Source organism: Phyllopteryx taeniolatus, chromosome 5, assembly GCF_024500385.1.
Source record: "Phyllopteryx taeniolatus isolate TA_2022b chromosome 5, UOR_Ptae_1.2, whole genome shotgun sequence".
NCBI classification, from domain to species: domain Eukaryota; kingdom Metazoa; phylum Chordata; class Actinopteri; order Syngnathiformes; family Syngnathidae; genus Phyllopteryx; species Phyllopteryx taeniolatus.
Window position 1 is genome coordinate 23,858,360 of NC_084506.1, and position 12,193 is coordinate 23,870,552.

At 40.6% G+C, this 12,193-nt stretch overlaps 1 protein-coding gene across 4 annotated transcripts in view; it reads left to right on the plus strand.

The window, feature by feature from the left end:
- Positions 1-12,193, plus strand: part of LOC133478206 (copine-8-like) — a 72,839-nt gene that overhangs the window by 40,430 nt on the left and 20,216 nt on the right. For all 4 annotated transcript variants that reach the window (XM_061773979.1, XM_061773981.1, XM_061773983.1 and 1 more), the window contains 7 exons: positions 1,282-1,343; positions 1,459-1,505; positions 3,750-3,931; positions 5,848-5,975; positions 8,283-8,385; positions 10,138-10,195; positions 11,544-11,617. In XM_061773979.1, the coding sequence (XP_061629963.1) occupies positions 1,282-1,343; positions 1,459-1,505; positions 3,750-3,931; positions 5,848-5,975; positions 8,283-8,385; positions 10,138-10,195; positions 11,544-11,617 (654 nt within the window). The remainder of the gene's footprint in view (positions 1-1,281; positions 1,344-1,458; positions 1,506-3,749; positions 3,932-5,847; positions 5,976-8,282; positions 8,386-10,137; positions 10,196-11,543; positions 11,618-12,193) is intronic.

Sequence of the window (12,193 nt, forward strand, 5' to 3'; positions counted from 1 at the left end):
AGCAGCATTACACAGGTACATGTAAGTACTGTAGTTATTCGTTACTTTGTTGCTAAGACTAATGAAATGCAGAGAACATCATATTCTATTGTCGATTTCGAACCAATCTGTCCTGAAATATCATCAGTAGTGGGGCAAGACGTGAATTTGTACTTGATAGCAGATGGAACAATGAACCTGTGGATCTCCATCATAATTTCAGTATACTGTACTGCAGGGGTGTCAAACTAATTTTAATTCAGGGGAAAATTGTCACCCCAATTTGATCACAAGTGGGCCAGACCAGTTTTTCTTTGCCTAAAGAAGCTATAGACAATGATATTTCCAAATGTTTTCTCTTTGGGGGTTTGTGGGGGGTGCAAATAATTACAAGTACATTTGGAAAATATTCACCTTTATTGATTATTATCTTGTTCCGCCTTTTATCTTGTTTCTCAAATCAGATGAAATATCTAAAATTTCTTCCTAAAAATTAGTGCAATTTCAACATTATGAATTAGTTTTCATTTACTCATGCAATGTACAGATCACAGTGGCTCTAGAAACTGTAGGTACCTTTTAGAAAAGAACTTATGATCTAGGAGTAATTTTAAATGTATGTAAATTTCCACATCCATCTGGAAATCTTGACAAACTCAACTGACTCATCACACCATACAACCTAAAGTGGGAATTATTCAGATTGAGTGTGCAGTTGTCCCCCTGCCTTGTAAATATTAAGATAAAAATACAAGTTGTGGCTGTGCATGAAAACAACAACAACCATAAAAGCGTTCCACCAAAACAACCTCTTTTGAACTGAAGCTATAGACTGATATTTTGCAATATTCATTCTTGAAATATTTCTCCAGGAGGTATTCATTTTCACAGAACTGTATTCTTCACAGTGCAGAGGTGGCACTGCATATGGAGTAGGCTTCCTTTGCTCTTGAAATACTTCAGAATCAGAATCGTTTAGCCTAGACAAGTGCATCAATATCAGGCATCAAATCCTGAATAACAGCCCATTTCAGAACGGGCCGGATCGGAACCACTGACGGACCGGTTCTGGCCCGCGGGCTGTATGTTTGCCACACTGCTACTGTATCCACTTTTTGTGACATTTTTGTTTGGTTGTGTGCCATGAGATTTTATTCCAATGCCAAATATAGCTTCCTTAGCTCAATATATATCAAAATGAGGGTCAAATTATTAGAAAGTCCCCTCTGGACAGCAAAGTATAAGTTAACTTCTAAAGTCTAAATATTATTTTATGACCATGGTCGTGGTGTTGTGCTGCAGGTAACCCTGTTGTCCTGCCTGGTGGACACCGAGCTGTCTTTCCTGGACTACATCCGAGGCGGGTAAGCCAAAATGAAGAGAGACGGGCGAACCGTAACGGGCCTCTTAATTGCACGACACTCCGCCAATCCCAGATTGATTGCGGAGACTGAATATTAAGTCTTTTTGTTGTTGCAGGACGCAGATTAATTTCACGGTGGCGATCGATTTCACGGCGTCAAACGGTGAGTGCGTGTTCTCGCTTGAAGTGATGGAAGGCAACGTGCAGGGCTTCCTTTATCAATCACTTTGTGGAGATTGACATCGCCCCCTTTTGGTTTAAAATTAAACAAAGTCGAGCCACGTTTTGATTTAATTTTACTCTGACATACATGCCCACCGATTTCAATATTGCCAAGTAAAACTGATTTAGGCCTGGTACACACATAAAGATTGTTCAAATCTTAGAAGATTTTTTTTTATCTGTGACAGACCCCACACATAAAGATAAAAAAATATATATCTGGCATTTAACAGTTAAGACAGAACACCACACACAAAGATTCCGTTTCACCACAAGTCTGGAAACAAGCCCTCCGAGGCAGAAATGTCGCGTGATCACACGTGATCTTCCAAAAAACGAAGGCTGGCAGACACTTCCGGGTATGCGCAGATCTTTGCAGTGTTGCCGAAGGGACTGGAGGCGGAAGTGGTATAGAATGGTGACGTCAGTAAAGTCGCTTCTTTAGATTGGCTATATTCTGTTCTACGTCACAAATCACAGAGCGTCATGACTCGGGAAACATCTGCTTTCCCCACACACGATGATTTTTGTTCATAAATAAAACACGTCTAATACTTACGATTGTGACCCGTTTCGGATCCTATCATAGGGACAAATTCAGTCCTAACACACCTCAGACCTATGGATAATCTTATAAAGCATACACAACTGAACCTAAACTGTTTACTTCAAATTAAAGTAGTGGTCTTCCTGAGCCTTTTCGGGCATGGCTTCATTGACTTTTTTTGTCGGTCTATTTACGATAGACATGCCTATTGAATTTAATATTGTTAAATAAAGCTGGCCGAAGGGACTGAATTTTCCCCAAATTCTCAGGGTCACTACTGTGCCTACAATGGCCTTGGATGTGATGATTTTCACCAACTTCAAGTTAGAGTTTGTATATATCTATATATTGAAAGGTTTAAAGAAATATAAAACTTACACCATTATTTGTAATTTTTTATTTATAAATTAAACAATATGAAGATAAATAATAATACACATTTCAGAATTCAAATTGTGGGTTTATTATCCTAAAACATATACATTAATACATTTCAAAATATGTTTTATTTTGTTTTAAAAAAGCAAATACAAAAGTTGAAATCTAAATAAAAGGAAACATAATTAGAATTTTGATGTGAAAGTTCCAAAAAATATTTTTGAAGTTGGAAACATTCTAATAATATTTCAAAAATCTAACAAATACAACGTTTTCAATTACAAAATTTTAATGTGTTTAAATTTTTATTTTAAAAAATCAAATAAAAAAAATATAGACCTCTTAAATTAAATGTAATTTTTTTAAATTTCATAAATGATTCCAATGAAAATGATCAAACAAAAAACAATTAAATGTATTTTTATAAAATTATTTGAGTGACAAATTATCTTGGCAAGTGGAATCCATCATAAATAATCAAAACATAAATAAAATTAAAACAAAAAAATAACAGCATCTACATTATGTCCATCGCTCGTACCAAGTTCTGCAGAACCATCACAAAAACACAAAAAAAAGCCAAAGAAAAAGTAAAAGGCACTAGTATGGCCAAACTTTCCACTATGAAGCACTGATAATGTTTCTCTCGTGAGGCTTTTATGAGGCGCCTTGGGGCAAACAAGCATAACAGCAGCAGAGTTATTAAACGTAATTAACTTTGGGGACCGCTTGCTCGTGCGCCTCCTCCTCATCCCGTCGCTGGTTGGTGTGATTGCTCATAGAAATGCTGATATTAGCAGCATAATTGTTTCATTCTTGGCAGTTTGGCTGGAGGCTACAGCGAGTTTTTATTACAAAACTACTCAAGAGGCGCTCGAGTGTGAGGATTACCGCATATTAAAGGGACAGAGTTATTGTTTATGGGATATTTTTGGTGCTGTCATTTTTTTGAAATATCCCCCCAAAAATGCAGCATTATTCTTTAATATCACTGTAGGGGGGCTGGAGATGTTTAATTTAATCATAATACATTCTTTTCAAAACAGTTTTTCTCATAGGAATTAAATGAAAAATAAAATTGTGGCGTCTCAAGTTGATTATTTTACCACAGTAACTTGGGATTTGCTTGAAACATGAGGGTTAAGACTTGAGACATACTTATGACTTGCATGTATGTGGCTTAGTCAGACCTTCGGTTGGTGGCATGCAATTCCAGAACCATGCTGATGACTGACGAGTGTCCGTTCTATGCCGATGCAGGCAACCCGTCGCAGCCCACCTCGCTGCACTACATGAACCCGTACCAGCTGAACAACTACGCCATGGCGCTGCGGGCGGTGGGCGAGATCATCCAAGACTACGACAGTGACAAGATGTTCCCGGCACTGGGCTTCGGAGCCAAGCTGCCCCCTGACGGACGTGTCTCGCACGAGTTTGCCCTGGTGAGGAACGGAGAGCATTCGTCCAATCTCATGCGTCTATAATAAAAGTAAAGTATATTAAAACTACTTTGATAATGTGAGACAGAGGCGTAACACTTATTAAGCAATTTAAGATGGAGATGATAGATATGTCTAGAAAATTTCCTGTTGCTAAGTGAATGTGATTTTATGAGCTGAATTTTCACCCAAATTCTGTAAAATGGCCAAAATGACCCTAAAATGGATGCTTCAAAACAAACTGGCAGACTTCCTCTGTCTTTTCAGTCGTGACTTCTTGACTTTTTTGTGTCTCCTCATGATAAAAATGCCTGAATTGAGGGCAGCAATAAGGGAGAGTTGAAGGCGAGTTGACTTCTTTTGTTGCAATTTTTAGCATTCCTTACTGTCATACAACCATAAAAAGCAACTAACCAGCCTATAATAAATAGGCTTTACACGATCAGGATTTTTGGGTCCGATCACCGATCAGCGAGTTTAAAAAAATTATAACCAATCACCGATGCGATCACAAGATGGAGGAATGTGTCTATTTAAATGACCTGTTCATTTACTGTATATACTTGTGTACTTAATTGCTCAAAAAATTATATTTACAAAAAATAATGTATCTTTGTTCCTCCATTTATGCCAGTGAGGCATAGTGACAGACAGAACAAATGAATGGTCTTCTATTAGATGCCAGGAAGTAATTAATGGTATATCATAAGGGTTATAAATCACTGCTATCGTCAGATCGTGTATTCTAATCAGTCAGGTCAAACCAACATTACATGACAGAAATAATGGGTGAAATAATAACTTACTGTAATTAAATGACTTTATTTTTATTTAAATGACTTCACCCACACCAGAACTTTAGAGCATGATTCGACAGAACGGCGAAACATGTTTACGTCCAACCTTTCGTGCTAGCACAAGCTTGCTAGGCTACATAACATTTTATTGCCTGCTTGTGAGCCGTATCGTATTAAAAGTACGTGAACATACCTCAAGCAAGCCTTAAACAAACGTCCTCTCCTGTCCTGTACACCGTCAGATATTAACAGTACTAGTCAAAAGACACGTGACAAGGCTAAAACTAAACTAGCTTTTGCATTCAAATATACTGTGCATGCGGCGACGCAGAGTAAATGTCTTTTATGGATCAGGAAATTATGACATTAAAGCTGATCAGCCGATCAGCATAAAATGCTATATATCGGCCGATACCGATCAGCCCGATAAAATTGGTGTAAAGTCTAATAATAAAGTTAAAAAAGTAAAATGACTTTGTAATGGCGTGGCTGAGGTGTGGCGTCTAGAAAAACGGCAAGTGTAAAATGCAATTAACCAGTCTATAATAGTGCAAATTATAAATATAAAGTCACAAAATAAGCAGTTTAAGGAGGATGTAATTTGTTTATGTTAATATAAGCCTTGATCTCCGTCCAAAACTCAGCGCCAGATATCCAGAAGGCATCTACTCGTCTGCTCTTCCTTCCAGATGTTTCTCCAGAGGCACTAGCGCTAACAAGCGACTGTACATCCATCTTGGCACTAAGTGCTAAAATGTGGTCATCTTCCTATAGTGGCTGCTGCATATGTGGCATCGTGTGGCATTACCAGATAACTAGCAACCCTTTATTGCTCAGTGACTGTTTTTTGTCAATGTCTTTATGTCTCAAAAGTGTTCTCTGTCAATTGACTGTCTGTTGTCGTACTAGAGCGGCTCCAACTACCGGAGACAAATTCCTTGTGTGTGTTTTTTTGGACATACTTGGCAAATAAAGATGATTCTGATTCTGGTTACGCCAGAGTTTAGTAGCCGCCCACATATGGAGTGCATAAATAATGCAGTGTGGCTCCTTTAAGAGTTTGCTGCTTTGTTTGTTTCATCTTCACTTTTGTGTGTGTTTTGTGTGTGCGTGCGCGTGCAGAACGGCAACCCGCAGAATCCGTACTGTAGCGGAATTGAGGGCGTGATGGAGGCTTATTACCAGAGTCTCAAGTCAGTGCGCCTCTACGGGCCCACCCACTTCTCCCCGGTCATCAACCACGTGGCCAGGTACTAATTAGAGTTTCAAGTTTTTGGCCAATCATCAAACTTCACTGCCATGCTCCACCTACACGCAATGATGAAAGGTCAACTATTCGCAATTTAGTGTTGCCAATCTGACTAGCTTGTGCACGTACTTCAAATTTGGCAGCAATTGGCCAAAATATCTTGCACAAGTGACTTGGAAATGGCCATAGTTAACCTAAAATGGCTGCTTTAATGGAAAATGGCATGTTTCTGACTCGGGGCGAGTGTAGATTAGGACCCAAATACAGCACACCAGGAAAGTTACAAAAAAATGTCATAATCAATCTGAGATCTACTGTTATAGGGCAAATAAAAGCCTGCATTCAGTGCCATTAAGGGCAGTTATTTCACACTTCGCAGTCAAGCGGGTCAGGCTTTGAAGATAACTTGGTTTTGGCCCAGATGTTGCAATGGTAAGTAATCCACAGATAGCAGGTCAGGAAAAGATCAGATTTCACTGTTGTTTTAATCCACCATTTGCAGAGAGCAGAAGAGAGAACATGAGAAACTCACAGTGAGTTGACCTTGTACCAAAATCACAGAGACCGGGAAACAGACTGAGAAGGCCTCGAGGTGGTAACAGAAGCCCGGTCCTACAGTCACAGGAACAGGCAACCTTGAACTGCCAGAAGTCCCGGTTGTAGGCGGAAGTCAGAAGGCTGGCCAACCAGCCAGCAGGAACAGACAAATTTGAGAACTGCCAGTCGTGGTCAGGAAGGCGGAGTGGATTCACAGGGTAGCGTTCTCGCGTCTCGCACCGAAGATTGTGCGACACTCTGACGATTGCATCATCAACAAGGCCTTAAATAGGGAGGTGTCGCTGACTTGGGCTCGTCTCACGTGATTGGCTGACACATTGGCTGTCTAGTAGAACATGATTGACTGACATGTGGCAAGAAACGGCACACTAACACTTTCTGTCTTTTTGGGGATGGCTTCTAGAGACTTTTTTTGTGGGTTTTATCCTGATAGAGATGTCTACCAAATGTTAGGTTGCTAAGTGGAACTTGCTTCATGGGCTTAATTTCTAAATAATATTATTGTGCATTTATAAACTTAAAATGTCCATGTCAAGACAAAATGGTAGAATTCCTGTGTTTTTTTCGGACATGGCTTCTTAAGACCTTTTTCTGGTTCTACTCCTGCTAGACATGCCTAACAATTTTCATGTTGCTGAGTCAATCTGGCTCTGGAGGCTGAATTTTCCAAAAATTCTGGGGTGCACTACTGAACCTAAAATGTCCACATCAAACCAAAATGGCAGGCTTCCTTCTGGATGGCTTGTTGAGACTTTTTTGTTGGTCAACTCATTACAAACATGCCCACCAAAGGTCATGATACTAACTGAAACTTATTTTGGGGGCTGAATGAAAAAATATCAGGTCCACTACTTACGATTGATAAAATTTCACCACCATGCTACACACTCATGCATTGATGAAAATGCAAATATTTCCCAATTTAGCGTTGCGCAGGTGTACTATACAAACTTCAAATTTGATAGCAAACAGACAAAAAGGACCGGTTCATCTTTGAAGGACCCCTGGAAATGGCCAAATTGACTCGAAAATGATGAGATGTCCTGCGTCTTTTTGGGCATCGCTTCGTGAGACTTTTTTGTGCGTCTGCTCACGATAGAGATCCATCCATCCATCCATCCATCCATCCATTTTCTGATCCGCTTCTCCTCACTAGGGTCGCGGGCGTGCTGGAGCCTATCCCAGCTATCATTAGGCAGGAGGCGGGGTACACCCTGAACTGGTTGCCAGCCAATCGCAGGGCACATACAAACAAACAACCATTTGCACTCACAGTCACACCTACGGGCAATTTAGAGTTGTCAATTAACCGACCACGCATGTTTTTGGGATGTGGGAGGAAACCGGAGTGCCCGGAGAAAACCCACGCAGGCACGGTGAGAACATGCAAACTCCACACAGGCGGGGCCGGGGATTGAACCCCGGTCCTCAGAACTGTGAGGCAGACGCTCTAACCAGTCGTCCACCATGCCGCCACGATAGATATGTCTGCGAAATTTGATTTTGCTCAGTGAAAATGGTCTGAGGGGCTGAATTTTCCAAAAAGTCAGAACCCTAAACTGAACCCTAAATGTCCACTTTAAACCGAAATGGCAGACTTCCTGTGTCTTTTCAGACATGGCTTCCTGATACTTTTTTGTGGCTCTACTCATGACAAACATGCCTACCAACTTTCAGGATGTGAACAGAAAATGGTTTCAGTGGCTGAATTTCCCTTTTTCTTTCTTTCCCGCCGTTCCTGCCGTTGCAGATATGCGTCGGCGGTGACGGACGGCTCTCAGTACTTCATCCTGCTCATCATCTCGGATGGCGTCATCACGGACATGGCTCAGACCAAGGAGTCCATTGTCAACGTAAGCGCTTGTACTCTTCTGCAAAGATGTAAAAAGCATTTTTACAGTGTGTGTGTGTATGTGTGTTCTATATATATATATATATATATATATATATATAGATATATATATATATAGATATATATATATATATATCTATATCTATAGATATAGATATATAGATATCTATATCTATAGATATAGATATATATATATGCGGCACGGTGGCCGACTGGTTAGAGCGTCAGCCTCACAGTTCTGAGGTGCGGGGTTCAATCCCCGTCCCCGCCTGTGTGGAGTTTGCATGTTCTCCCCGTGCCTGCGTGGGTTTTCTCCGGGCACTCCGGTTTCCTCCCACATCCCAAAAACATGCATTAATTGGAGACTCTAAATTGCCCGTAGGCATGACTGTGAGTGCGAATGGTTGTTAGTTTCTATGTGCCCTGCGATTGGCTGGCAACCAGTTCGGGGTGTGCCCCGCCTCCTGCCCGATGGCGGCTGGGATGGGCTCCAGCACGCCCGCGACCCTAGTGAGGAGAAGCGGCTCAGAAAATGGATGGATGGATGGATATATATATAGATATATGACGTCACGGTTGTTAGACTGGTTAAAGCGTCTGCCTCACAGTTCTGAGGACTGAGGTTCAATCCCCGGCCCCGCCAGTGTGAAGTTTGCCTGTTCTCCCCGTGCCTGCGTGGGTTTTCTCCGGGCACTCCGGTTTCCTCCCACATCCCACAAACATGCATGGTAGGTTAATTGAAGTCTCTAAATTGCCCATAGGTGTGTATGTGTGTGTGAATGGTTGTTTGTTTATGTGTGCCCTGCGATTGGCTGGCAACCAGTTCAGGGTGTACCCCGCCTCCTGCCCGAAGATAGCTGGGATGGGCTCCAACTCTCCCGCGACCCTTGTGACGATAAGCGGCTCAAAAAATGGATGAATGGATATAAATATATATTATATGTATGCATTATATTGTATGTGTGTAATAGTGTGTTTAAGTGTACGTGAGTGTGTGTGTATGTGTGCGTGATTGTGTGTGTGTGTTTGTATGCGTGTTTGCGCAATTGTGTTTGTATGTGTTTTCGATTGTATGCACATGCGTGTGTGATTGTGCGTAAAAGTATGTGTGTGTTTGAGCGTGGGTATGGGCGTGTGATTTTGTGTGCGTGCATTAGTGTGTTTGTAAATGATTGTATGTGGATGTGTATGTAGTTGTGTACCTGTGTGTGTACATGTGTGATATTGTGTGTGTTTCTGATTGGTTGTACAGTATGTGTGTCGGTGTGTATTTGTGTTCTGTGTGCATGAGTGCATTAGTGTGTGCAAATATGTGTTTAAGTGTACGTGAGTGTGTGCTCGTGAGTGTGTGCGCATGTGCACGTTTGTGTGTGGGTACGTTTGTGTGATTGCGTGTGAGCATAACTTGTTTTGATTAATGTCATTGCTTATGTGTGAAAGGATACAATGGATTTTTGTCAAATAAATTGTAAGGTTGTATCACCCAACCCTACTGGTACCTCATCCCCGGTTTGCTGTCTCTGCTTTTGGACACACTAACTAACTACCAACATTGAAATGAAAAAAGTGAGCAGACAAGAAAAAGACAGATTGATTCATGGCTTTTTACACAATGGGGCTTCCTTTTTCTCATGGGCTCAGCCAGTAATTAGCAGCACTATTTCACGAACAGCCTGCAGCCCCAAAGATAGCAAACAGTGTCAACCCCCCTCCCCTTGTCTCTGATGCCTTCTTTCTCCTCTCACCCTCACAGGCCGCCTCTCTGCCCATGTCAATTATAATTGTCGGGGTCGGACCAGCAGAATTTGATGGTAAGCGGCATGCAGATTGCGAACGTGTGTATTAGGCGTTACTCTTCCATTCCACACTTGCTATCTCCACTCCCACATGGCATAAGGCTTCTCTCCATTCCCTCTTCCCGATAATTGTTGCTCTTCCTCGGCACGCCGCCGCTGAGCGGAAAATTCCCCCTTGTCACGTCAGAGGACGAACACTTATTTCCCATGTAACGTCGCAGCAAAACACTCACCCAAAGTTTTTATTTATAGAAATGGGCAGGGGTAAAGAATGCTAACATGTTAACAGTTGCTATGCTAAAATACACCAAGATGGCAATCTAAATACATAGTGGTAAGGCAGATTCATGTGTTTTACATCACACCCTGTATTAGGTACTATTTCTAATGAGACTTGATCAAATGCTAACATGCAAACAGTTGGTATGCTGACATAAATCCAGACATTGAACCTTTCACAGAAAGCGATTAAGCACATTGATAAGGATTTTACATCATGCCCTTTAATCAGGTACTGTTTTCAAATGAGAATGGATAAAATGTGAACATGCTAACTTTTGGTATGCCAAAATACAGCAAGATAGCAACCTGAAAACTTTTTAGAGACTGTGCTAAGACAAGGATTTTACATCTTACTCTTTAATCAGCTACTATTTTATAATGGAATTGAATACAATGCTAATAGTTGGTATGCTAAAATACAGGAAGACAGTACATAGAGTTTTAAGGCAGCTCAAATGATCTTGCCCTTTAATCGGGTACTACTCTATTTCTAATGAAATTTGATCAAACATTTACATGCTACCAGTTGGTATGCTGACATAATGATTATCCACATATCAAACGTTTCAGAGAGAGGCAGATTGATAAAATCATATCACGACGAGTAGTCAGGCATTTTCTCTCATGATAATTGATCAAATGCTAACAGATGGTATGATAAAATACAGCAGAATAGAAACCTGAGTGTTGCGGCAGAGTGATAAACATTTTACATCTTGCACTTTAATCGTGTACTATTTCTAATGACAATTGATAGATAGATAGATAGATAGATAGATAGATAGATAGATAGATACCAATTGATGTTATCAATTGATATGCTGACATACAGTTTATCCATATAGAAACCTGGACAGAGAAAGTACTACAGCAGACTGTTAAGGATATTACATCTTGTCTTGTAGTCAGTTACCATTTATAACGAGAATAGATAAAATGCTAACACTTGTTATGCTAAAATACGGCAAGATGGCAATCTGGATAGAGAAAGCATTAAGGCAGATTGAAAAAAAATTTTTTTTTTGTCTTGCCCTAACATTTATGTGCTGTGCTATGTCCTCTGCTTTGATTTCCCTCCCAGAAATGATCGAACTGGATGGAGACGAGGAGAGGATCTCCTCCCAAGGACGCTTCGCTGAACGGGACATCGTTCAGGTGTGAAACATTCCCAAGCTCCCAGTTATGACTCAGCAGAAAAACTTCACAGGGATTTAGAAATGAAGGAAAAATCATTAGCACGCTCATTAAATCCTGATCCACCTTTTCGATTGTTTACACGCTCGTCTGCCAGCCCACATCCTGTGGAAACAGTTGGTATGCTAACATCTGGCAAGCTCCGAAAAATGGCAAATTGACAGATTAAACGCTAACATGCTAACATATTGCAACATTTAGCAAAATAAATCCTGTAAAGAAAGACGTTTTAGGAATGTACATCATGCCTAGTCAAGGACAAAAGACCTGTAGGCAGACAGATAAAGATTTGACATTTTGCCCTGTAGTTTGGTACTATTTCAAATGAGAATTGATCAAATGCTGACAGGCTAACATATTTCAATATTTCAACCTGGGGACAAAAAGGATATAAACAGATCGCTACGGAATATACCTATTTTACATCATGCCGAGTAGTCTGGAAATGTTTAAAATGAGAGTTGACCATATGCTAATGTGCTAAGAGTCTATATGCCAACATAGTGCAAAATAGTAACCTGAGGACAAAAAGCAAAA